Source organism: Prionailurus viverrinus, chromosome B4, assembly GCF_022837055.1.
Source record: "Prionailurus viverrinus isolate Anna chromosome B4, UM_Priviv_1.0, whole genome shotgun sequence".
Taxonomy (NCBI): domain Eukaryota; kingdom Metazoa; phylum Chordata; class Mammalia; order Carnivora; family Felidae; genus Prionailurus; species Prionailurus viverrinus.
Window position 1 is genome coordinate 101443692 of NC_062567.1, and position 24895 is coordinate 101468586.

The 24895-nt window shown below is 36.4% G+C and overlaps 1 protein-coding gene across 1 annotated transcript in view; it reads left to right on the plus strand.

The window, feature by feature from the left end:
• ACSS3 (acyl-CoA synthetase short chain family member 3) overlaps positions 1–24895 on the plus strand; it is a 156685-nt gene that overhangs the window by 43387 nt on the left and 88403 nt on the right. The window contains exons 3-7 of the mRNA XM_047868607.1: positions 5178–5366; positions 9461–9595; positions 13624–13764; positions 23609–23689; positions 23771–23866. Coding sequence (XP_047724563.1) covers positions 5178–5366; positions 9461–9595; positions 13624–13764; positions 23609–23689; positions 23771–23866 — 642 coding nt within the window. The remainder of the gene's footprint in view (positions 1–5177; positions 5367–9460; positions 9596–13623; positions 13765–23608; positions 23690–23770; positions 23867–24895) is intronic.

Sequence of the window (24895 nt, forward strand, 5' to 3'; positions counted from 1 at the left end):
TATTATAATCTTTTCCCATAGGGAAGTTGCATTCTAATTAGGGAGCTACATTATGAATAAAAAGATAATACACCATAAATGAAAAATTATACCATATAAATAAAGAAAAATATGCTACAGAGTAACTTGGGCTGCCATTTTAGATGTATGTCAGAGAAAATTACTTGTCATCGAGGAGATGACCCAGTGACACAAACCCAAATGCAGGCTGGGAGACAACCATGTTCCCATTTGTGTGAAAATCAGGTGAAACAGAGGCCCCAGAACAAGAACAGACTTGGACCACCATGGGGCACCCGGAGGCCCGCCATGAGAAGAGAGTGGAAGAAGGTGAGGTTGTGGGAGCCTCCGGGAGTCAGATTCCATAGGACCTTGCGCACCATTATAAAGACTGTATTTTATTCTAAGTATGATGGAAAGCTCCATCACTTTGATTTCTCCAAAGAGAAAGCTGTGGTGGGCAAGATTGGAAGTCAAGAGATGACAAATGGTCCAAGAGAGAAATAAATAGGTCCCCTTTAGCTTAAAATCTCCTTAACGATAGCAACAGTTGCTTGCATGGGCAATTAAAGGATACCACCACTTTGTGCCTTGGGGAAACTATTCCATATGCATATCTTTATTTAGGATCTCTGGCTATACCTACTAGGCTTGAAACAAGTCTGATTCGAACTTTTATAGAACACCACTTGTAAATTCCCTGCTTGCTCCCCATTTTTCGGGGTGGTTTTATATAGCATACTAAGGGAAGGTTTCTGAATATTTTTCAAGTAGAATCCTCGGAAAAGAAGACTGTTTTCTCAGATACTATAATTGGTTTTTCAATTAGTTATATTTTCTGTGATTGATTAGACCAGGGTTTGCAGGGTGACATCACTGCAGCTTGAAAATAGGCTTCCTCGTGTCTTGTCTTTCATATAATTTTCTTTGACATGGCCCTGAAATTGCCCATAATTATTATCTTTTTGCTATAATTTGGACACCAGCTCTATCTTTCTCATACAAACATTATTTTCTTTAGATGGACACACTTGCTGCTTGTGAAGCAAGTGCTAATTTGCTCTATAGAACATAGTGTTTGGTCAGTTTCATCTAATGTTTATATTTGTGTCCTGGGCATTTGATCATGAAACTATACTAACCCACAGACTGCTTGTGAATGAAGATTTTGCGGGATGAATACATAAAAAATCTATAAAATTCTTTTTTATTATTTATATGAGCATGTTTTCATTTTATAATTTTAAAATTTAAAGTTTTTACTTGTGTCAAAATAAGCACGTGTTACATATAAACCAAATACATGTGTATACTACTTTATATAACAAATATCTGTTACTGTATTTTCTTATGTTGGTATTACTATTTATTCATATTATTTTTCCCTGGACTCTGAATTGCTTTGCTTTAAGGACTATGTCTTCCTTGTTTGCATCTGACTTGCAAACTTGACTTTAGTATACATAGCTGATACTGTATAAATTGAATCAATAACAGGGCACTCATATGTTAGAATGGTTTTAAATTAGTACCAAAATAATGATTAATTCATATAGTCTCTAGTGGGAAGAAACAAATAATGTTGTATCTAAATGAATATGTGTATTCATTTTGTTTCTTCAGGCTTCCTTCACAGCTCAGTTATCATCATGCTAGCGGAGAGGCATGGCCTGACCATGATCGCATAGCATAGGTCCTGCCCTTAACTCAGACTAAAAACCAAATTTGGTGGTGTGTGAGTGATAAAATGATTAAATTGTTTACAAATTAAAACACACCTTTAAGAAGGTACAAAAATGAATATGGATTGGGTGAATTACACGTGATTTAACTTTCCTTTAACTATAGTTGAGAAACTATAAATTATACAAGATATATGTTAAATATTTTCTCTTTGGATAGCAATAGAAATTATAAATTTACATTCAGATATCTATGGTAGGATAAGACTATAACATTAAACAAAAAGAATATAGAATTTCTTTCTCTTTGATAATTTTACATCTGAAGGTCAATAAAAGCAAGGCGAGCCCTGAAATAGCAATCATCACATCCCCCTTCGTGTTGAAGCTTCATAGCACTTTATTTGAGTGATTATGAACTTTCAGCTGACTGGGATTTCTAGATTTTTCCTCTGTTTGCTGCTGCTCACCCTTCTTTTCAAAATGATTGTATTGTGTCTGAAGTAATACCTAAGTATTCTGTTCTAGGTCTCCCATATTAACTAATTCTAGATTTAATATTAGTAAGAAATACTTTTTAATGAAATATTATCACATATTCTCATATTAAACCAATGTCCATTCTTGCAATGAGTTAATATTGTTTTCCATATGCATATTTATTAGAAATCTCACCAGAAATGAATGTTTTCCCCTGTTTTCATTCATATATATAAATATATATGTAAAATTTCATATATGTATATCATTTATATCGATATAATTTCATACATGCATATCATTTACATAATTTACAATGTAAACTTTTGCTGGAGCGGCATTTAGCCCTGGAAACTACTGAAAAATAGATTTTCTCTGTTGATCACATATAGCTTTTTTTCTCTAGAGCAACTCTGGTGTGGTTAGCACAGTATCAAAACATTGAATGGCTACAGGAAGCCAGTTTAAGAAGGCCAGATGGGCGCCATCTAGTGGTTGTACACACCTGCTGCAGCCTAATTTACTGAAGGTTGTCTTCATTCAGGGAAGTGGTTCACAATTCAGATGCTGGAACCAAGTAGATAACATAAGTGGGAGAAGTGGGTGGGAAAAAAATTCATTATCAGTATATATCACGCCTTTATGGCTATAGAACTATGGTTTAAGCATATGATATAAAATAAACAAGATGTAGAAGAATACATTTTAAACTCAGGATGGAAAGAAAAATTAATTCTCTGTCAATAATGTCCCCAGGAATGGTGAGCTCAACCTAGTAGCTGATCATCAGGTTCAGTTGATAGTTGTTATTCAAGAACACAGGCTCAGTGTTGCTAGACTTGACAGTTTTTCAGGAGAACCTGGAAAACTGGATTTGTATATGAAACATTCTAATTTAATATGTTGGCTCATTTTTTTGAAGCTGTGGCATGACTCCAACTTAAATACTTCTTGGGGTCACATTGGGTCATTTTGAGATCTTTTTTTCAAAAACTTTTGAATTCATTGATTTCATTTCTTTCAAAGGACAGAAAAGTTTTGGGGGACATCTTTCAGCAACATTGAGAAGTGAGACTAGAATATAAAGTTACTGAATAAGTACTAGATTGGGTGTTGGTTGAAGATTATTTTTATTCAACAATAGGCACTATTCAAGATGCTGAAGTTATAGCTGTAAATAGGACAGACTTCTCATTGGTCTCTCCTAGTGCTGTAGCTTAAATGGGATACCCAGTAATGTGATCACAGAGCATGGTATTTTTCTGCATGGATTGCACACTGAGGATTTGGATAGAACCTTCCAGTGTTTATTTTGGTCTTTAGCTCCAGAAAGAATTAAAGTTCATGATTATATCACTTTGGTGTATCTTTCTCATAACTTGATGCTGGGCAGCTTTGAGTTCTTAAAAAATAGCACTAAATTATACCAGGCAAATAGGAGAGAATAAAACACTAAGATAGCTGTTTGTTACTTTCTGTCTTTCACCAGAGCCCTTAATTTTGACCACATTTTTCCCCCTCTGCACAGAGGAAGGGAATAAAGAGAAAAAGGAAGAATGATCAGGATCCCAAATCCCTTCAAATTGTTGAAAAAGTAGGAAAGGCAGAATAAAATGAAAGGATCCATATAAATAGCCCTGCGGCCCAATTCCTTGTCTCAGGTCTCCTCTGTTCATTATCTTGAGCAGCCACATCCAAAGGCAAGCCAAAGTCCTTCCAGTTGCCCACTGGACCTACAGTCCTTTCGTTAGCTCTCTGACCTGATCTACGACCACTTTCTCACTTGTTCTTTCTGTTCCAGCTCCCTAGTCTCCTTGCTTTTCCTCCATCACATCACAAATGATCTCCCTTACACCTCTGTGCTGGTGTTCTCTTTGCCTGAAATAGTATACTCCACTCATTCTTAACTTTTACATTCCTTGCTAAAGTGCTACTTTCTGAATGAGGTCTACCCTCACCTTCCCACTGAGAATTACATTTTCTGCATTCTCAATCCCTCCACTTTGTCCTGCCCTCCCCGCCCCAACAGTACTGACTACCTTTTCACATAATAGATCACTTACTAATTATGTTTATTATATTTCTTCTGCTAAACCATAAGAGATCTTTGTCCTGTTTTGTTTACTGGTGTATCAGAAAATAATGTCTGCCATACACAGGTGCTCAATATACATTTTTTAAGTGAAAGAATGTTGAACTTCTTTTTCATAGGTCTGGGTGTATTTTTCATAACCTGTTTTAATTTCCAAAACACATATTAAAATTTAAGCAAAGTTTGTATGTTTGGTCTCAATGTACAGGGCAGTCACTTTGTATAGATAATTAGTATAAAAAACTTTAAAGAAAAAATAATTGGCTCGAAGCAATAGAAAGGGCAAAGAATATGAGGTCAAAATATTTGTGATGGTATCCTGGCTGTATTTACTACCTCTCGGCTTCTGAGTTAGCTGTTTATTATATCTGAGTCTCAGCTACCTTATATTTAAAATAAGAATAATAATAACAGAATCTATCTTACTTACCTTATAAGTAGATGATATGTTTTCTTTCCTAACATGTTCTTGTCTCTTTTAATAGTTAACCCAATGTATGTCTAAATTTGCCATTTTACTTTTCTGTTCACTTGACAGATTTGCCCTTTAGAATAAAAGCTCCATGGGGATATATCTGTGTGTTTGTTTTTCATCATTATGTTCCTAACTCTAAACACAGTGTCTGGTACATCATAGTTGCTCAGTAAATATGTTGCTGAATTAATAATTAAGCAAATTTAGGCCATAGAGTTCATGTGGCATAATAACAGTAAGTTGGTTCATAGTCAATTATTGTCATACTGTTTGTTATTACTGTTATTACTCTCACTGTCTAAGCTCACATCATCATCAAATATGTGTTACTCAGGCTTCTTTAATCCACTACCAAGAGGATGATCAACTTCTTGTGTTACTGTCTTAACTTAGAAGTCTAGTGAAATAACACAGAAAACACTTTGCTGATGTAATGATTTTGTTGTAGGTCTCTAAGCTGGCTGGTGTTTTGGTCAAGCATGGTGTCAAAAAAGGTGACACTGTGGTTATCTACATGCCCATGATACCGCAGGCGATGTATACCATGCTGGCATGTGCAAGAATAGGAGCCATCCACAGTCTCATATTTGGGGGATTTGCATCCAAAGAACTAAGTAGTCGTATTGACCATGCAAAGGTAAGTGCTTTATTTGGAGAAATCAAGTAGTAGCTATGTGTAGTACAGCCATAGTTATCTGTGAAGGAACCATCTGGAAGTGCTCTGTACTTACTAGATTCCCCTTTCCAATGAGATGCTTAAAGTATATATATATATATATATATATATATATATACACACACACATCCCTAGGTTTGCATTTCACTGTGTGTGTGTGTGTATATATATATATATATATATATATATATATATATACACCCCTAGGTTTGCATTTCACTGTGTGTGTGTGTGTGTGTGTGTGTGTGTGTGTGTGTGTGTATATATATATATATATATATACACCCCTAGGTTTGCATTTCACCCCTAGGTTTGCATTTGTATATATACATACATACACACACACACACACACACCACACCAACACCAAATTTTATTTTGGGGTCAGTTTTATATGAAAAACATCTTGCTAGATGCTGTGAGGGATGTAAAATAGAAGATTAGGTATATACTTTTCAAGTTAGCTTGCCATGTATATGGGTATATAAGACATACAGGGAAAATAACTAATAACCAATTTATTCACTTACCATATATTTATTAACATAACACAATATGCCAGGTACTGTCCTTAAATCCGGATAATGAGTCATACTTATCAAATGGATGGAACGCGTATTAAAGTTTTATAATTTACACACGTCCAGGAATGGTGGTATACCACCACACAGTGGTTAAGAGGGGTGCCAGTAGGGGTGGAGTTACATCTTCAAATGGGGGTACTAGGATAGCAAGCTTGATTAGGCTGTTGTGAAATGATGATTGAGATATTACATTGAAAGCATTTAACACAGTACCTGGTATATGGTACTCATTTAAAAAAAGGTTAGCTATCGTCCCTCTATGAGTCAGAAAACTTTATTCTGGCAAATTACCAGATAGTAAATGTTTTTGGCATTGTGGTTTACAAGTGGCTGCAGCAAGTACTCAGCTGTGGTGTTGTAGAACACAAGCAGCCTTAGACACTACATAAGCAGAGGGCATGACAGTGTCCCAATGAAGCTTTGCAGAAACATGCTGTGGGCAGAGTTCATCTCTCAACTGTCATTCGTAGACCCCTGACTTAGAGGAAGGAGTGATTTCTTTTAGTTGGGGTGGCTGAAGAAGACTTCCTAGAGGTGAGATTTGGGTTAGATCTTGGCCAAGATTCAGCTAGTTGAAGAGAATGATGTCAGGGGATCCAAAAGAAGAAAAAAAGACTATGAGTCCAGCATTCGAGAGGAAAGGGTAAAATTCATTTGGAGGACAGTGAAGAGACTGAGGAGCCCAGAGAGGGAGAGATGGTGGGCTTGCAAAGTCAGTTTTTGTCTGAACTGGGTCCTGTAGATCTTGACCTGTCAACGTTTTTGAGCAGGTGGGTGTCTTGTTGTAGGCAATGCTAACAGGAGGAAGGTCTTGCAAATAACATGAATGGGGGAGAGGGGAGGGTGGAAGAAGACATTTTGGCATGTGATCTGTTTGTGAAGTGATGGGTAATGTGCAGCAGAGTAATAGCAGTGGGAAGATTAAGGAAGGAAGGTCGTTATGGGAGTAAGAGATGGTTGGCTTTCAGAGTTCCACAAATACGAGATGAGACATTCCTAACAAGGGAACTAATATCTGATATTAGTGCGAGATAGACAGTGAGGGTTTGCATATCTGACTTCATCTTGTAATAGATCAGTTATTAGAACTAGGAAGCTGGCTTGTGGACTAACTAGATAGATTTTTTTTCCCCCTCTCTTTTTTAAACTTGTTGAGTTAGTGCTTATGAAGGTAAATCTAGGGGGAAATATCAGTCAGTCACTGACCTGGAAACCAGTGGGCATTTGGGGGCTTCTCCAACGAAGCTATAGACTCCAGTTTTTTAACTAAAGAAATCCTTAACACCATTTGGATAAAAGAATGAGATATATTATTTCCCTTTTAAAAAATTTATATGATGTGGGCAAATTTAGATACATAAAAATAAGGATTTATAAAATGTTTACTATATCACTTGCTAAGTTTTCATTACACACACACACACACACACACACACACACACACAACCTTGCTAAGCAGCTTAGGCAATGAGTGTATATTCCTATGGGCAAGACCTTTGAGCAGGTCAAATTAAAGGTGAGAAGATAGAGATATATATCTGAGATAGTTGGATAGAATTACTCAGGAATGATTGAAATCAGGAATGATTTTGATGTCAGGATTTTCAAATAAACTGGCTCAAGAAAAAGCTTTATGTTACTGGCTGATGATGGGAAGAATGTACAGTACCCTAACAAGTCAGTCTAGACTAAATAGAGCCTCCAATAAAAGGCCGTTAATACAAATTTAGAAAGGATTCTTTTTCAAGATGAAGGTTCTAATTTTGAGTTTATTAAATTATTCAAGTTTTGATATATTTTCTATATATTTTTAATTTGATATGGAACTTACTTTCATTTATTCTGTATTCTAATCTTAGGAAATATTGCCTGGAGTTATTTTTGTGAGTATTACAGATAGTAAAATGTGAATTCTATTCAAATGCTGGATCTTTAAAAATATAATAAAAGGAAACAAGACTTATTTTTGTTTTCTTTCCTTTGTGTGTGTGTGTGTCTTTTAAACGCTAGCTTGATATAGTGGGAAGAGACAGGTTCTGTAATCAGACAAAACTGGCCCTCTTTCTGATTCCACTACTTGTAACCTGGGGCAAGCTATGTAACTGCACTGAGCCTCAGCTCCATGAATATTAAATGATATTCAAAAAGCAGACAGTAATGATATATGCATATACTTGGTATAATATGAACCTTCCCTAGATGAAATGTATTGTAACTAGAAATCAGAATTCAGGAATAGATGCACTGTCTTGGATTGATTATCTGTCTCTTGAATAATTTATTAGCTGCCTCCTTTGCTTTGGATTTCTTGGTGAAGAAACAGTGTACTTAAAAGAATAAAGACATGTTTGTTTCTGCAAATTAATGAGAATTTTGGTTCAGTTCCGAAAACATTTGAGAGCTTACCGTATGGCAAGCAAGCATTGTACCAGGCATAGAAGACAAAGAGATAAATGGGATCCAGATTTGGCCTCAGAGAGCTTCCTGTGCAGTGTGTGGCTGAGGGAAGGAACATTTGACTATAGTAGGGCATCTGAGGCCTGCCCAGAATGGAGATTAACCCCAACTTCTTAAGCTTTCAGGGACTCCTTTTGGCTACATCTCTGTATATCTTGAAGGAGACTAGAAAGTTGTCAGGTAAAGAGAAGTTACCAAGTGTATCTTAAGGAGTAGGTTCAGGCTTGTGGGGCTTGAAGATTAAATCATTTGGGGGCCCTTTTAAGAAAAATACAACAAAATTACAAATATAGTATTTGGCAATGAGAAAAGAATCGCGAAAGAAAAATCAGAGATTCGAGCCCTTTTTTCTGTGGTCACATTTAAGGAGAGATGCTGACATTTAAAAATGTAGTAATGCTTCCTGATAGCAATTGGCTGGCTCTCCCCACCTGAGAAATACTACAAGGTCACAATAACCAGCGGGTACAAAGGTCTCAGTAAGTGAGGGGCCCCTAGGTTTGCATTTCACTGGTTCAGGGCAAGTCTATCTGGTTTCATGAATTCTTTGGATAGTATTTTTTATTTAAAAAAAATTTTTAATGTTTATTTTTGAGGGTTGGGGGGAGAGGGGCAGAGGAGAAGGGGACAGAAGATCCCAAGCGGGCTCTGCACTGATAGCCTGATGCGGGGCTTCAACTCATGACCCTGAGATCATGACCTGAGCCAAAGTCAGAGGCTTAACTAGGTGAACCACCAGGTGCCCCTGGAAAGTATTTTTTAACAGCTCATACTCACTAGCCCAAAGCCTCACTGAACTTGTAGTTTCAAACAGGTTAGATCTGTGTGGAATTCGTTAGGTCTACAACATTTACAAATGAATTTTTTGTTTTCAAGCCATTTATTCAATAGAGAACAGAATCATTAAAACATTTCTTTAGAAATGTTAAATTGCCAATCTGCACCTAAAATATTGGGATTACCTTAATTGGTGTTGTTAAACTTTCTCAATTACTGTCATTTTTTCCATTGTAGCCCAAGGTGGTTGTTACAGCATCCTTTGGGATTGAACCCGGACGGAGAGTAGAATACATACCACTTCTAGAAGAAGCACTGAGACTAGGACAACACAAACCAGATCATGTTCTCATTTATAATCGTCCAAATATGGTAATCTGAATATTGAATTTGGTTCTTGCGTATGGTGATGCACTAAGGATTATTCTAGTGTTGACCTTATGAAATACTTGATTTATAGACCATTTAATATACTTCCTGAATGTCACAATTTTGGCAAAAAAAATAAAAACTGAAAAAGGTATGAATGATGTTTTCTGTCTTTATGGAAAAAAACTAGCTTAGGAATGCCAATTGGGCATTCGAGTTCAGCTCAGATCTCGCGGGTCCTGTGTTCAAGCCCCACGTTGGACTCTGTGCTGACATGACAGCTCAGAGCCTGGAACTTGCTTCAGATTCTGTGTCTCTCTCTCTCTCTGCCCCTCCCCTGCTTGCACTGTCTCTTTCTCTGTCACTCAAAAATAAATAAACATTAAAAAAAATTTAAAAACTGGATTAAAACAATAAGATTGAAATACATATAGTAATAATATGTCATGTTGATGAATTGGATTCTCTGCAGAATCTATTGTGGTGCCATATATTATTTTAAATTATAACAATAATGATAATTTTAACAAACACTGGCTGCTTACCATATGATTTTTGATATTCTGGTAATGAATGGTTTTTAAAAAATCTTTCTGACAACTTTGTGAGCCAGGTGATACCATTATTCCTATTTTATGGAAGAGAAATTCAGTGAACAGCGATAAAATAACTTGCCCAGCTGGTGTCAGAGTCATGATCTGAACACATGCATTCTGACTACGTGCTTGATCCCCCAGCTATCCTGCCTCGTGGAGAGGTATGATTATTTGTATATAAAATCTGTCTTTCAATAACTTTAGAGAAGGCATTTAGTCTAGAAATAAAAACTATGTTCAAGAAAACAAAATATGAATATTCTAAGCACATAAATTATTCTGTGATCCATGAAGGAAGAAAAAGCAGTATAATACAGAAAATGAACATATTTTACAGTGCTTTTCCTAGTAAATTTGATCTAATGATCACCTTATTTCTATATCCAAGCAAGTGTCAGCAATTTATAGTAGAACCATCTTGGGTTCCTAGCAGTTTAAAATTTTTTGCAGAAGAAAAATTATAAGAGTGCAAAGAATCGTGTAATGTTATGGAACTCTTGAGAGGTTATCTGCAGAAAATGCTTAAATGACAGGATACAAGAAGAGAAAGTATTAAAGCTATGTCACTTTGGTTACCACCTAGCAGTTCCCATTACCACATTAAATTCCTGTGTAAAGTTTTAGTAGTCTGTGGTTATGAACCACGTCCCTCAATGATTTTAATATTCTTACTGTCTCAAAGAATTTTGAGTTTCTTTCAGATGCCCTCAAGCATATTTTTTTTAAAAAGGCCTATTGCTGTTAAGTTAAGGAATACAAAGTTAGCAATAAAAGAGGCTTGGGGTATGAGGAGGTTAGAGGAAAGGTAGGAACACATACACATACACACAGGTGTTTCTGTGAGTATGTGTGTGCTAATCGTGTATGTGTGGGACATTCACACATACAGAAAGTCATGAATTTGTAAAGAATTTATGCTATGCCCAAAGCTAAGTACTTTCAAATACTTCTTATTTAATTCTCACAAACGAATGAAGTAGGTGCTATTACTGGTCCCATTTTGCGGATGAAGAAACTGAGTTATGGAGAGGTCATAGCTCAAAGTCACAGCCAATAATTGAGGCCACAATTTGAACTTGGTTTGATGACTTTTACCCAACAAGATATATGCTATTTCTTTTACTTGTTCATATGTTTACATATTCAGTAAACACACTGAATATGGGTATGCAAGTTTCTTATTCAGATTTTTCTAATGCACATCTCTTCTCTTTCCTGCTAATAGGTACAGACCCACTGCTCCATCCCTCCCTCCCAAAATGGCATACTTTCCCTTTTTCTTGAGGCTCTTGCCTCTATTTTGACTTATCTTTATTTTATTTTTAAAGTTTATTTCTTTATTGCGAGAGTGAGAGAGCACGTGCATACAAGCAGGGGAGGAGCAGAGAGAGGGAAAAGGAGAGAGAGAGAGAGTCCCAAGCAGGCTCTACATTGTCAACATGGACCCTGATTGGGGTTCCATCTCACAAACCCTGAGATCATGACCTGAGCTGAAATCAAGGGTCAGACGCCTAACCGACTGAGCCACCCAGGCACCCCAACTTGTCTTTATTTTAGATGAGAGCTTTGGATGTCTCCTGTCCTTTATAGTAGGCCTGCTGTTTAGTTAGTAATTAAGCTCAATGGACTGGATTTTCTTTCAGCTTAGAAACACAAATTATGAGGCTCGGCAGTGTGTCTCATTAATCAGGATTGCGTTTTTGCCAAAGGAGGTAAAAACCTGGCTGCCACTCCTAAGCCTCAAGCAGGCAACGACAGAATCAAAGGAATATCACATCAGTCAACTCTGGTGCTCTGCCAATATTACTCTTTAGGAACGATAACAGGACACATCTATAGAAGTAAATGGACAGATGTAGAAGCTAATGCTGATTTTCCCTCTCTTCCTTTTGTCAAATCTTCTTTATATACGCCTGTAGAGGATTTTCTTAGCCTGAAGAAAAACCATTCATTCAAGTCCTCATTGTGTTCATCTGTAAAAATTTTTGTGATCCTCCAATTGACATTTTTCATTATAGGGTGTGATAATTTTTTTATGGGTCTGTGATTGTAATGTCAGAGGCTTGGTAATTTGAAATTTGTTGTGTTTATCTGATTCATAAAAACAAGTGGAAATATACAACTGGGTTACAGTTAACTATTTTTATTTATCTCTGGTACATTCCAGCTCCATCAGAGTGAGGCTGGAGAAGACAATTGGGCCTTAAACTTCATCTTCATGAAGTTCTGTTCTGATGGTTATCTATTATTATTTATTCACAGAGGCATTTTATTTGTGACATATTTAAGTGTTATTTTGTAAATGTACTCATTTAAATACATGATCATTTTTTACAACCCCGATTAATATATTAAGGACCCTGAAGAATGGAAGTGGCCTGGCTTTTCTAAATCCCTCAGAGTCTCTGGGCTTCACCCAGGGATCACCTGGATGAAATGAATGGTTACATACATTTTAGGTGGTGGATCTTACTAACTCTCACTGAAGAATGTGTAGCCTATACTAGTAAATTCCCCAAATGTAAACTTTCTGGTGTGTCATCTGGAGCTTAGTTAACATTTCAGAAAATAATTAGACATGTACTGAGTCTTAATTCTATTTACATAGCTGTGACCCTCCATTAGAATAATTTTCCCAAAAGCCACTTCCCTACTCTTTATCTATCTGGCTTATTTCATTGGCACCATCTTAAATAAAGAGGTCTAATTCTTTTTAAGGTGTCTCTGACTAAGTCATGACTATTTTCATAAGGTTTATAACACAGAGCTCAGTTCTAGGAACAAAAAAGAAAACAAACATGTCTGCCATAATAATCAATGACTTGTGGGAAAAATTGGGTAGCATTCTAGATATGTCACATACACTCATTAGTTTTCAAAATTAATTTTGTTCTTGAAAAAGCAAAAATTGATTTATCCTCCACCCTTGAAAATGATTTAATGTTTCCTCATTTGGAAAGATGGCCTCAGTGTTAGTGCTAAGTTGCCCTCATATAAAGAAAAATTTTAATGGGTTAGTTGATACTGTATTATGAAGACTTTAGTTCCAAAGTAAAAGAAGAAAAGTTATAAAAATAGAAACTGGTTTATAAAGTTAATGGTGTATGTATGTTTATGGAAAACATGAACCTCTGTTCGTTAAGCTCTGACTGTTGATGAAAACATGACTGCATCACATTGAATTTCTTACATATTTCCTTAGATTGAATAAAACATGTTCTTTTGTTGAAGCCAACATCAAACTGTTGGACTTTTTAGGAATATTTATTTTAAGTCATGACCTTGAAATATATAGTCTTAAATCTGCTAGTTAGTGCTATATAGGCCTAGATTTCCAATCATATGCTCAGACTAATACAGATTTAGCCAGTCTGCATTGTTCTCCTGACTTAACCTCCTCTGTTCAGTGCATATTCCTGTATACTTTCTGTGCAGGAGACCGTTCCCTTGGCTCCAGGTCGTGACCTTGATTGGGATGAAGAGATGGCCAAAGCACAGTCACATGATTGTGTTCCTGTTCTTTCAGAACATCCGCTGTATATTCTTTACACGTCTGGAACAACAGGGCTGCCGAAGGTATTTGCTCTCTTAAGAATAAGTATCTAGCGGCAGATTTCTTTTGCCCTGAGAATGTTTGATTACTGACTGAAAATGCAACTGTACCTGAAGGATTAGACTTGGGTACTTTGTACCTTAAAGCTATGTTATGTTCAAATCTAGAAAAATATTAATTATATTTAATGTCAAATGCTTTGCCCCTATTTCTTCCGAAATTTTCACATACATAAGCAAGCTGCTATTGATTTAGTAACCTATTAAAATGAATAGGTATTTGATCCAACATCAGTTGGTTTAATACAATTTTATAAAACTATATTTTAAATTAAATAGTTTTATTTTCTAAATTAAGGTGTAACTTTTATAGAGTATGGAATTGATTTTTGATCTAGGGGAATTCAATTCTTTGTTATAAATGCAAGATTGAGAATTGCCCTAGACAGTTTGAACAACAGGCAATTTATCCAGAGTATTGAACTATGTGATTTGTAGCACTGAAGACACTCAAGGATTTTTAAATCTGCTTACCATGAAAGGTGTTTTCACAAAACAAAGTTAGAAGAATCAATATTTTTGCAGGTGTCAGATAAGAAATAAATATCACTTTTGTCTGTATCTCCAAATTATACTGTTTCTTCATACAACTTCATAAAGGATTGCAATGTCATCTTCCTATTCATTTTTAATTTTTTTTTAGTTTATTTATTTATTTTGAGGGAGAGAGAGAGAGAGAGTGGGAACAGGGAAGTGTCAGAGAAAGGGAGAGAGAGAGAATCCCAGGCAGGCTTGCACTGTCAGCATGGTGTCTGACATGGGGCTCGAACCCAGGAACTGTGAGATCATGACCTGAGCTGAAATCCAGAGTTGTAGGCTTAACTGACTGAGCTACCCAGGTGCCCATATTAGGGAGTTCAGTAGTCACTGAACCCTAAAATTTTAGTGGGGGAAGGGGCTTTCACAATCACTCACATCCTGGAGGACAGTGGCCTCTTTATTAATAATTAGATTTCTGTAGCATCAGAGTTCTGAGAATGTAATTTGTTCATAATCATAAAATAGTGATTCCATTAGATTAGTTTTAAAAAGAAAAATTAAGATGTTCCACATCAAACTCCCTTGCTTATAAAAAAGGAAATATTTGGTAGGGAGTATATTCTCTCTGAGGACAGAGACCATGTTTTATTACATTTTAGTCTACCATTGTGCTTTTTTTTTTTTTAAGTTCATCTTTATTTATTTTTGAGAGAGAGATAGAGTGAGCAGGGGAGGGGCAGAGACAAAGGGAGACAGAATCCCAAGCAGGCTCCGCGTGGTCAGCCCAGAGCCCAGTTGTGGGGCTCGAACTCACGAACCGTGAGATCATGACTTGAGCTGAAATCAAGAATCAAGACGCTTAACCAACTGAGCCATTCGGGTGCCCCACTACCATTGTGCTTTGTATGTAGTTTGGTGCTTAATAAATTTTTGTTGCATGCATAAAAAAACAAATTTGTGTCATTGTGGAATCAATCCCTTATGATTTTTTTCACAACCCTGGTCATCTGAAAAATAAATATTCCTTCATATTGATGACTTGTTCAAGCAGTCCAAATGATCTTCTGGACCCTAACTTTAACCTTCCACCTTTTGCAATTCTGCATTATGCACCAGCTGCATAGAGTCTAACTGGATGTGTGGCTGTAAAATAAAATGGGATTCACCAAGTTATAATCTAATAGAAAAGTTCAACATGAAAGGGAATCCCTGACCCTGAAAACATAGTATAACCTAACCAAATAAAAAAGAACCCTCCAAAAATCACTTTAGCTCCTACTAGCCTGAAGGATTCTTATAAAAACAGTTGTGCCACTTCAAGATTTTAAGTTACCCTGAATTTCACTTGGTCTGGATGGGGATGTCTATGGCAGGAATGGAAGAGCTTGTTAGAGACTCAAACCTGACTCAGCCAGTGTGGTAGAGATGAAAGTAACATATAGAGCATCAAATCTGAAAAATTGTGGTTCCAAATAAAGAAGGATCCTAGCTTTTCCAGGTGTTGTTCGGGTCAGGAAGTCCTCTCCTGGAGATGCCCAAACTGAAGATCATTTGAAGTTTCAGTCATTCTCATTTACTTCCTTATGTACCATCCTAAAGATAATCTCCCTTCACTAAATTGGAGAAGGCTTTAATTGTGTGGAGGTCTCTATTTATGTCAAATTCAACTCCATTCAATATACGTGTATTGAGTGTTCATTCTGTGCTAAAAGATATGAGTGAACCACAGTCCCTTCAGTCTAATGGATTGAAATATTCATGAACACAGGTAGGCGAGGTAGACTGATATCCCTGCACTATTCCTCTCTCGGAAAAGATGAGATTGAATGGTATCTGAAGGGTTCCATTCAACAAATTCAACAAATATTACTGAGCACCCAAGTATGTGTTTGGTTATCTTTTTAAAAGTTTAAAAGTTTATCTTCTATATCCAGGACACATAAACAAAGAGCTATTTAATATGTGGAAAGTGTTATGAAGAAAAAAATAAAGCAGGGTAATTGGACCGAGTGGTGGGAAAAGTGGGAGAGCTGTTCTATTAAACAGTGGTCAAAGAAAGCTCTTATAAGGTGGTGTTTGAAGGATAAATAAAACGTCTTCATAGAGTGGCATCCTAGAGAGGAGGGCACTGTAGGCAGAGAGGGTCAGCATAAGCAAAGGCAGGAGTGTGCAAGAAAGTTTCCAGGATGGCTATTGCATGTGGTACTAATGAGGAGTATAAATGGTTAGATACATAGGCAAGGGCCAGACTCTTAGCATTTAGCCAAGAAGTTTAGGCTATATTCTGTATGGAAGGGACAGAGGGCACTAATGCTTTTTAGGCAGGAGAGAAAAATATGACGGAAGGTAAATCCTTGCAACATTCTGTTGGGAAAATAAGCAAATACACACAATAGAGGCAAAGAGATTCGTTTCCAGGCTGTTTTAATTTAGGACTTTATTTAAGATAGCACATTTAATAAAGAGAAATCAGATCTGGTTCAAAGATAGGCGTGAGGCAGAGGACAGGTCCAAGACTCAAAACTGAGAACCCAGGCAGATGGTTTTGAGTATTTGCCAAATAGAAACACAGGATGTGGTTTGGGGCTGGGGGAAGCTGAGAGTTTTTGAACATACTGAGTATAATGCATCTTGAACCGAGTATGATGCATCCTCAGATGCATACTGAGTATGATGCAACATGGAGATGCCTGACCAGAGGTTGGAGATGGAGGTCTGGGTCCTAGAAGTGCATCTGGGTTGGGAGATAGACCTTTGTGGGTCATCAGCTCTGGTGTTTAAAGCATGGTGGTGAGTAGGTTTTGCAAAGTGGGACATGCAGAATGGCAAGAAAAGTAGTCATCTCTCAAGGTCCCTCAGAAATCCTTCCTTCATTCCTCTAGTGCATTTTAGAATTCCAGTTGCATTGAAATTATACATTGTCAACAAACCTTTATGTCACTTATTTTATTCTACCTTATGGATACCAGTTTTTATTTGCTTATCTTCATAATGTTGCATATTCTCAGAAGTCAGAATATATTTCATGTATCTTTGAATCCACTATGTCACTAACCTAAAAACTGGGCCATGGTAAATTCTCAGAAAATTTGTTAAATGATCTTTGACTTCTTGAGTTAGTTCCCAGACTCCTCTTTATTCAGAAGATTCTCATTTCACTTCTGGTAGGTATAATCAGGCTTAATGGGATCTGAAATTTTAATACTTGTATTTCTAGAATAGAAGTACAGGAAAGATGAGCACACATACATTCATGAAGCATTTAAATAATTTTAATGTCATCATACAATTTGTTCTCTCAATCTTTGGCCTTCATGAGGAAAAATAATGTTCTGGGCCCGTAAAAATATTCTGCTTAAAAATACTTTTCATAAGCACATATAAGACACACATAAGGCAATCTGTTCTTTGGTTAGAAGTTGAAGATCTATTTAGGACATATTTGCATGTCTGCATCTGCCAGCCCTGGATTTGTCAGGTTGCTGTATGAGAGGTTAATCTGTAAATATTCTAGCAACCACAACTGAGCGACTTTGCATACATTTCTGCAATGTTGTGGGCTTCTATCCTGTTTAGTCTGGGTGACTGTATTCAAGATACTTCAAAGTACTGCACAGTGGAAGAATTCTGCATCTGGATGCAGGGGTGTCCTTTTGGGAAGGGGAGATTTAGTGATGATAATACTTCTCTGCTTCCAGCTTGATATCATGAAGGGACAGTGATAATTACACACACACACACACACACACACACACACACACACACACACCAAAGTCCAGTGCCAAAACAGAAAAGGCGAACAAGAGAATAGGGGGGAAAAAAGCCAAGGATTGAAAGGAAAGCATGTGAGGGCATGATGCTACGTGAAAGAAGCCAGACACAGAGAGAGAAATACCATATGAATTCACTTCTATGTGGCATCTAAAAAACAAAACAAACCAGAAACAGACCTATGATAAAGAGGACAATCTGATAGTTGGCAGAGGAGAGGGGCTGGAGAGATGGGCAAAATAGGGGAAGGGGATAAAGAGGCACAATCTTAACAGCTAAAAAATGAAGAAAAAAACCCACAGAGATACAATGTACAAACTATAAGGGATATAGTTAATATGTAACAACTTTGTATGGTGATAGAAAGTAGCTAGATTTATCATGGTGACCACTCCTAACGGATATAAATGTTGAATCACTATGTTGTACACCTGAAATAATAGAATATTGTATGTCAACCACACTTCAAGAAAAGAGGAAAGAAAGAAAGAAAAAGAGGGAGGGAGGGAGGGAGGAAGGAAGGAAGGAAGGAAGGAAGGAAGGAAGGAAGGAAGGAAGGAGGAAGGAAGGACAGGAAAGAAAGAGAAAGACATGACAAGAAGGTGGAAGGCCTTTTGTCCTGATGTGCATTTACACAATTTATGTCACTTTTATTCCCACATGTTGGGTGACATTCATATTTCTTACCCTAGAACAAAAAATAGGAGAAATACGAATAAAAAGCAGTGAACTTTTTTTCTTATCTGTGGTACAATTCTTGCAGTTAAGACGCTGAACTTGCTATACCTTTGCCCCTTCTATCACAGTTGTTCAGATCGATAAAAAATTATATTGCTGCTAAAGTATTCTCCATAGAGGTTGCTTCAGAGTCATCCAAAAACCTGTAGCAACAGATTTCATGTTGGATGAACTAACCCAAAAGGAGCCGTTCCATTCCCACCAGTATGATTCACTCAGTTCTACAAGTTTCAGAGCTTTCTCCTGAACAAAGAAGGCGGTTATATTTTTCTTACATGTGCTTATTCACTCAACTGTTCATGTATTGAATCGGTCAAGAAATGTATTACATGCCTACTCCATGGCAGTTACTGTGCTAAAGATGAAGAGGGTTCTCCTCATAGTGCTCATCGTTGGGGGGAGACGCATCACAGTGTCAGGTTGCCACCCGGAGGAGGTTTGCAGACCCTGGGGACAAGGAACAAGACAGGAGAGACCATTACTTAACACAGACTGTGGCACTGGGGACAGCTTCTAGAAGAGGGGACACTTTCATGATGTCTTTAAGTACTTGCGTGATGAAGTAGGAGCTAACCAGGTTCAGGAAAGAGGTGGGGATGGGGGTTCATTCTAGAAAGAGGGGCTGTCATCTGTAAAGCCATTGGAAGAACACAACTACTGTTGATCTATTGGATTTCTTTTAAGTAATCAGAACCACACCTCTTATTTCTCAGTGAACTGACCCCAGCTATCATCTGGTGATGGCTTTCTTGTATTTACGTAAAATACTCATTTATCCTTTCTTCTTGTTCTGTTTTTTACTCAACTTGTCAGGCCAAATTGGAACACACATGCACACACACACACGTTTACATATGTATGTATGGATAAATACATCTCATGTATGTAAATATGCATATCTCTTTTGTATAAACCTTGTTACACAGTAGGAGGACAGAGGGGCTCAACTTAGAAAGTATGAAGTTTTGTTGAGTACTCCAGACTTCTCTTACCCGATTTTTGAGATTTACTTTTCAGATTTTTATAGATCAATTAAAAAAAATAGGGTGTAGAATTCCAAGCTCCTAATCTTACCACACTCCTCGGTCTTCTCCTTTTGATAAAACCCATATTGTTTTGTATTTTTCTTAAGTTGTGGCAACCAACGCTGCATACCACACTTGATACTGACATGTTTTCTGTTTTCTTATGTTTCACTTTAATGGCCCCATTTATGACGTTTTGTGGCTTTCCTTGTTTTCATAGGCAGCTCATTAAGCTGGAAATCATAAAGAATACCTGTGATGACTCTGTGGTCCTATTCTTGGGCGACTTAATAACCAGAGTTTTATTTTACCTGTATGGATTGAAGTTTAAAATGCCATCACTTAAAAATTGTTGTTGTTTTGTTTGTTTTAAAGAGCACTTTCATATTGCCCCCCTTTTGCATTTTTAAAAAAGTTTATTTACTTATTTTGAGAGAGTGCATGTGGGGCAGGGTGAGAGAGAGAGAGAGAGAGAGAGAGAGAGAATGAATCCCAAGCAGGCTCCAGGCTGTCAGCGCAGGGCCCAACGCGGAACTCGATTTCACGAACTGTGAGATCATGACCTGAGACAAGATCAACAGTCAGATGCTTAACCAATGAGTCATCCAGACACCCCTCCTTTAGCATTTTTGAGATAGAATTCACTTTCTCATCTTTATACAGGATGCTATTCCCACCCGGAAGTCTTTTAAGCTCTCCAGAAGACTTTAAGTGTTACGGCTAATACTCCAAAAACCAGATCAGTATATTGGTAGGTTCCAGGGATTTTCTGACAATATATTAATTCATCTAATGGTTTTACTTTCAGGTAGATAGAGTGTAAGTACATAAAAAGAGTAGTAACAGAGACTCAAGAAAGCAAAATGCAGCATGCTTGTGTTTTAGGAGTAAGCATTGATACTGGGTAAGAATTTTTAATCTCATACTCAAGATTTCAAATATATTCTTAAGTAGTTTTCAGTTCCTGATTAATTTTGAATATTAGAATATAATGATTTGATTTTTGAACATGATTTATGTGTTTTTAGAGGCTGAACAGAGTTTCTCTTTTGCATTTTAATCATTACCTGGAAAATGTGATTACAAACAAAACAAGAAATGCTTTAGCACCTTATTTTCAGTCACATATTTAATATTATAATAAAGGCATTCTCTTTTTAAACTGAATCTTTCAATTTTTTTTTACTTTCAAACTTTTTATGAAAGATCTAATGGAGAGTATGAAATTATGCTGCTCTTTTTTTCTACATCATCTCAAATACTCAGAAAATTGAAAACATCACCCAATACTTTGGAGGCAAGGCCAAACCTCAGATTTCTTATCTAGATTAATGAATGGTAAAATGATACTTGACAGAAATTTTTATCCTTATTCTTAAAAAAATAAAAACAAGGGGCCCCTGGGTGGCGCAGTCGGTTAAGCGTCCGACTTCAGCCAGGTCACGATCTCGCGGCCCGTGAGTTCGAGCCCCGCGTCAGGCTCTGGGCTGATGGCTCAGAGCCTGGAGCCTGTTTCCGATTCTGTGTCTCCCTCTCTCTCTGCCCCTCCCCCGTTCATGCTCTGTCTCTCTGTCCCCAAAATAAATAAACGTTGAAAAAAAAATAAAAATAAATAAAAACAAGTGGATCAAAACTAATGAAAAACAGACGTCACAGCTTTTCTATTAGCTGCATTTAAATTGTTTTTAATGAGAATCTTTGATGGCAACCTTTAATTTTTTGACATTTCTGCCTTTTGGGCAGTATTAGCACAGGGAAAAATAAAAAGCAGTAATTGCTAGAACTAAGGAACTAATTTTGCTAATAGGATACAAAATTCAATTGTAAATACTTTATGATTTTACATGTGTGTGTTTTTTTTTTTAATGCCTGGCCTCATTTTTAAGTCTCACTTTTGTGGCATCAATTGGATTTAAATATCCACTATTTTATGGGCAAAGCAACAATGGTAAATATTCTTTAAAGAAGGGTAAAGAGTAAGTCCATTTGTGAGGTAAATAGGAATTTGATAACCTATTCCTTTAAATTATCTTTTTCGCTTTACAAATGAGTTACTTCTTGTTTATATTTTTTTCTAGCCTTTTCTTCCTTTTTCACTTCCAGTTGATTCATTTTATCCTCTGCACCATAAATTTACCCAGTTATAATAATATTTAGAATTACTGATAACAACGAGCTCTAAATGCAAGGACAAGTAGATGGAGAGAAAATTCTAAAACATTTTAAATGAAATCATTACTGACATTAATTTTCACTGTCTACCATAGTATATGGCTAACATCTATGAAAAGAAGCTCCACTTTTTCTTCTCTACACAATGAATAAAATTTTTCAGAAAAAAAAAAGTGTTTGCAAGTTGATTCATGTCAAACTACTCGAGGAATTGAATCATAAGAAAAGATCTTAATGGAACAAACCAAGAAGCAAAGTTCATGGAAGATGGCACAGAATATACTGGGAAAAGAGCTTACCTGGGAAAAGGCACATGTGAAACCCCCTTGCAGGAGGCTAAGGTTTCTAATACGCGACGGTGATCAAGAGAACCAGCTGTTTGCTGACCACATTGTACAACTTGGAAAGTAGCTGTCAAATGCCTGCATGTGACATTTGCTGAGAGACCAGGTGTTTTTCTGGTAGATAAAATGTGTTCCTCAGCTTGATACCTATGTTTTATCGGTGCCTGCAGAGAGCAGCAATTTTAGTAACTAACGGAAAGTCGATTTGTTTTTCATTTCTCTGATCATGTACGTACGTTAAAGCTGCAGAGTTATGCCAAAAAGTCCCAACCTTAGTACATTTCTTAATTCCGGCCATGTTTGCCTTTAGGTAAAATATTAGGTAAATTATTTTCTGTATGCAGTAATAATAATTGTTCTACTAAAGGATGTTTCAAAATACATGTGAGTGGAATACAGCTTTACTTTTTCACTAGCTCATTCTGAATATTCACAGGGTTAAGCCTTTTCAAGCCAATGATCGTTAATGTTTGTAATGAAGCAATAAATAAAATTATTAAATTTACCATCAGTTTTTATTTGTGGTGACTCTTGTGCCAGTTTTCAAATATTAATCTTGTATTAAATTTGAATACGTTCAGTATCATGGGTAGCTGCTAGAAACTGATTCATGAAAGCTGCGGCACTGTGATGTAACAATCCCTACTTTTGCCCCAACTGTAATATAAGGCAAGTCTGTGAGCCTTAGATCCAACTCATGAGGTGAGGACTGATTTGTTGGAATTCTAGAATTCATCATTAAAGAATTGTTCAGCTCGAATACTGTGCTAGCACAATCCCTAGTGTAGCATTGTAACGAGGCTCCAGTTAGAATATGACTTTGCTTCTTCTAAGCATCCTATTAATATTCAATCATATAATGGAATAGCCATCCTTATGCTGGTCTGTCTGAAGAGCACAGCTACCTTTGATTTTTCTGTATACACCATTTGAGAATTTCCATTTTCATTCTGGAAATATGCCTGCAAATGTAATGTTAATTTATGTCACCACTGGAAAAAAAATTTTTATTGCATGTAATTCTGTGAAGTCGTAAGTTTTCTTTAGAAAGTCAAGAATGGTCTCTGAGAATGGATTCTACAAGTGAACTGATGTGGATATTATTAATGGGGGAACCAAATAAATATTGAAGTAAATACAATTGGATGAAAACCAAATACGTACTTTATAGAATATAAAAGACTTTAAACAGGAACTTTTTGAGATGGATAGTGTGAAGGCAGAGAATCTTTTAACACATCGTTTATTGATGTTAACCTCATGTTTTCTCTCTTTTAGGGTGTGGTTAGACCCACTGGGGGATATGCTGTGATGCTAAACTGGACAATGTCTTCTATATATGGACTTAAACCTGGAGAGGTAATCATGGTTTTAAGTTCATGTTACAGGAACATTTCTCTGATGAACGTATATGTATTTTATTACCTTCTTATTTTTTAGGTGTGGTGGGCAGCCTCTGACTTAGGCTGGGTTGTTGGACATTCCTATATCTGTTATGGACCTCTTCTACATGGGAACACAACAGTTTTATATGAGGTAATAAGATGAAATTAATACCATCTAAACAATTTTTTTAACTGAAGGTTTTAAAGAAGTGGTTTCTAAGTGGGAACCGAAAAATTTGGATTTGGGGCATGACACTTTTTTATATGTTCTTTCAGTTAAAAAATAGGATATCAAAAGAGAATGGAATACAGAAAATAATAGCCAGCTATTAAAATTGTGCTGAACAAAACCAGCAAAAATTATATTATGAAAAACATATACTCATCAGCTTGATGTCTATCCCTAATGGATTTCTAGAAAGTATCATACAAAGGCATTGCAATAAAAGTTTTTTTTTTTAAAATAAGGATTCTCTTTGAAGTAAACAAATTAAGCCTCAACACTGAATCCCTATTATGAATTATGGTGTTAGTAACATACACATAACAGAGTTGAAGGTGCCATTGTAAGTATTTATATTTAGAAATATAAGCTGCCTTTAGAACTGAAGAACATACAATTCTTGTGCATTTACCGTTGGCCTTTTATTACTTCTTGAGTTTATTTGAAACATGATTTTAATACTATGAAAGGGGCTTGGTGGGTTTTTTTTTTTTGGAATGACTTACTCAAGAGGAATGTAGATGCTTTATAAATATTTTTGTGTAAAGGAGTGAATGTAATAGCTACATTCTTAAACCTTTTATCTGAATTCTGGTTTCCTTCATACCAAGTGTAAATATCTTCAGTTCTTTCTGATAACAAAACAAAGCTTTTTAGACCTTTGCCCACTTCTAGCTATCCCATCTTTATTTTCTTCTCCACTAAACTCCTTGAAAAAAAAAATACCCAGTTCACACTGTGCGAATTTCATATTCTTCTAGTTCCTCTTTTATCCCACTGTGGTCCAATTTTTATCCACATGACTTCATAGAAGCTGCTGCAGCAGAGGTCAACAGTGACTTCTTAAGTGACCAAGTCAAAAGGTCTTCAATCTGATTTAATTTTCACTCTTTTAGTGCATCAACCGTGCTATTTGCTGCAAGTAATTATTTCTCCTCTTGAGCTCCCTGCCCTTTT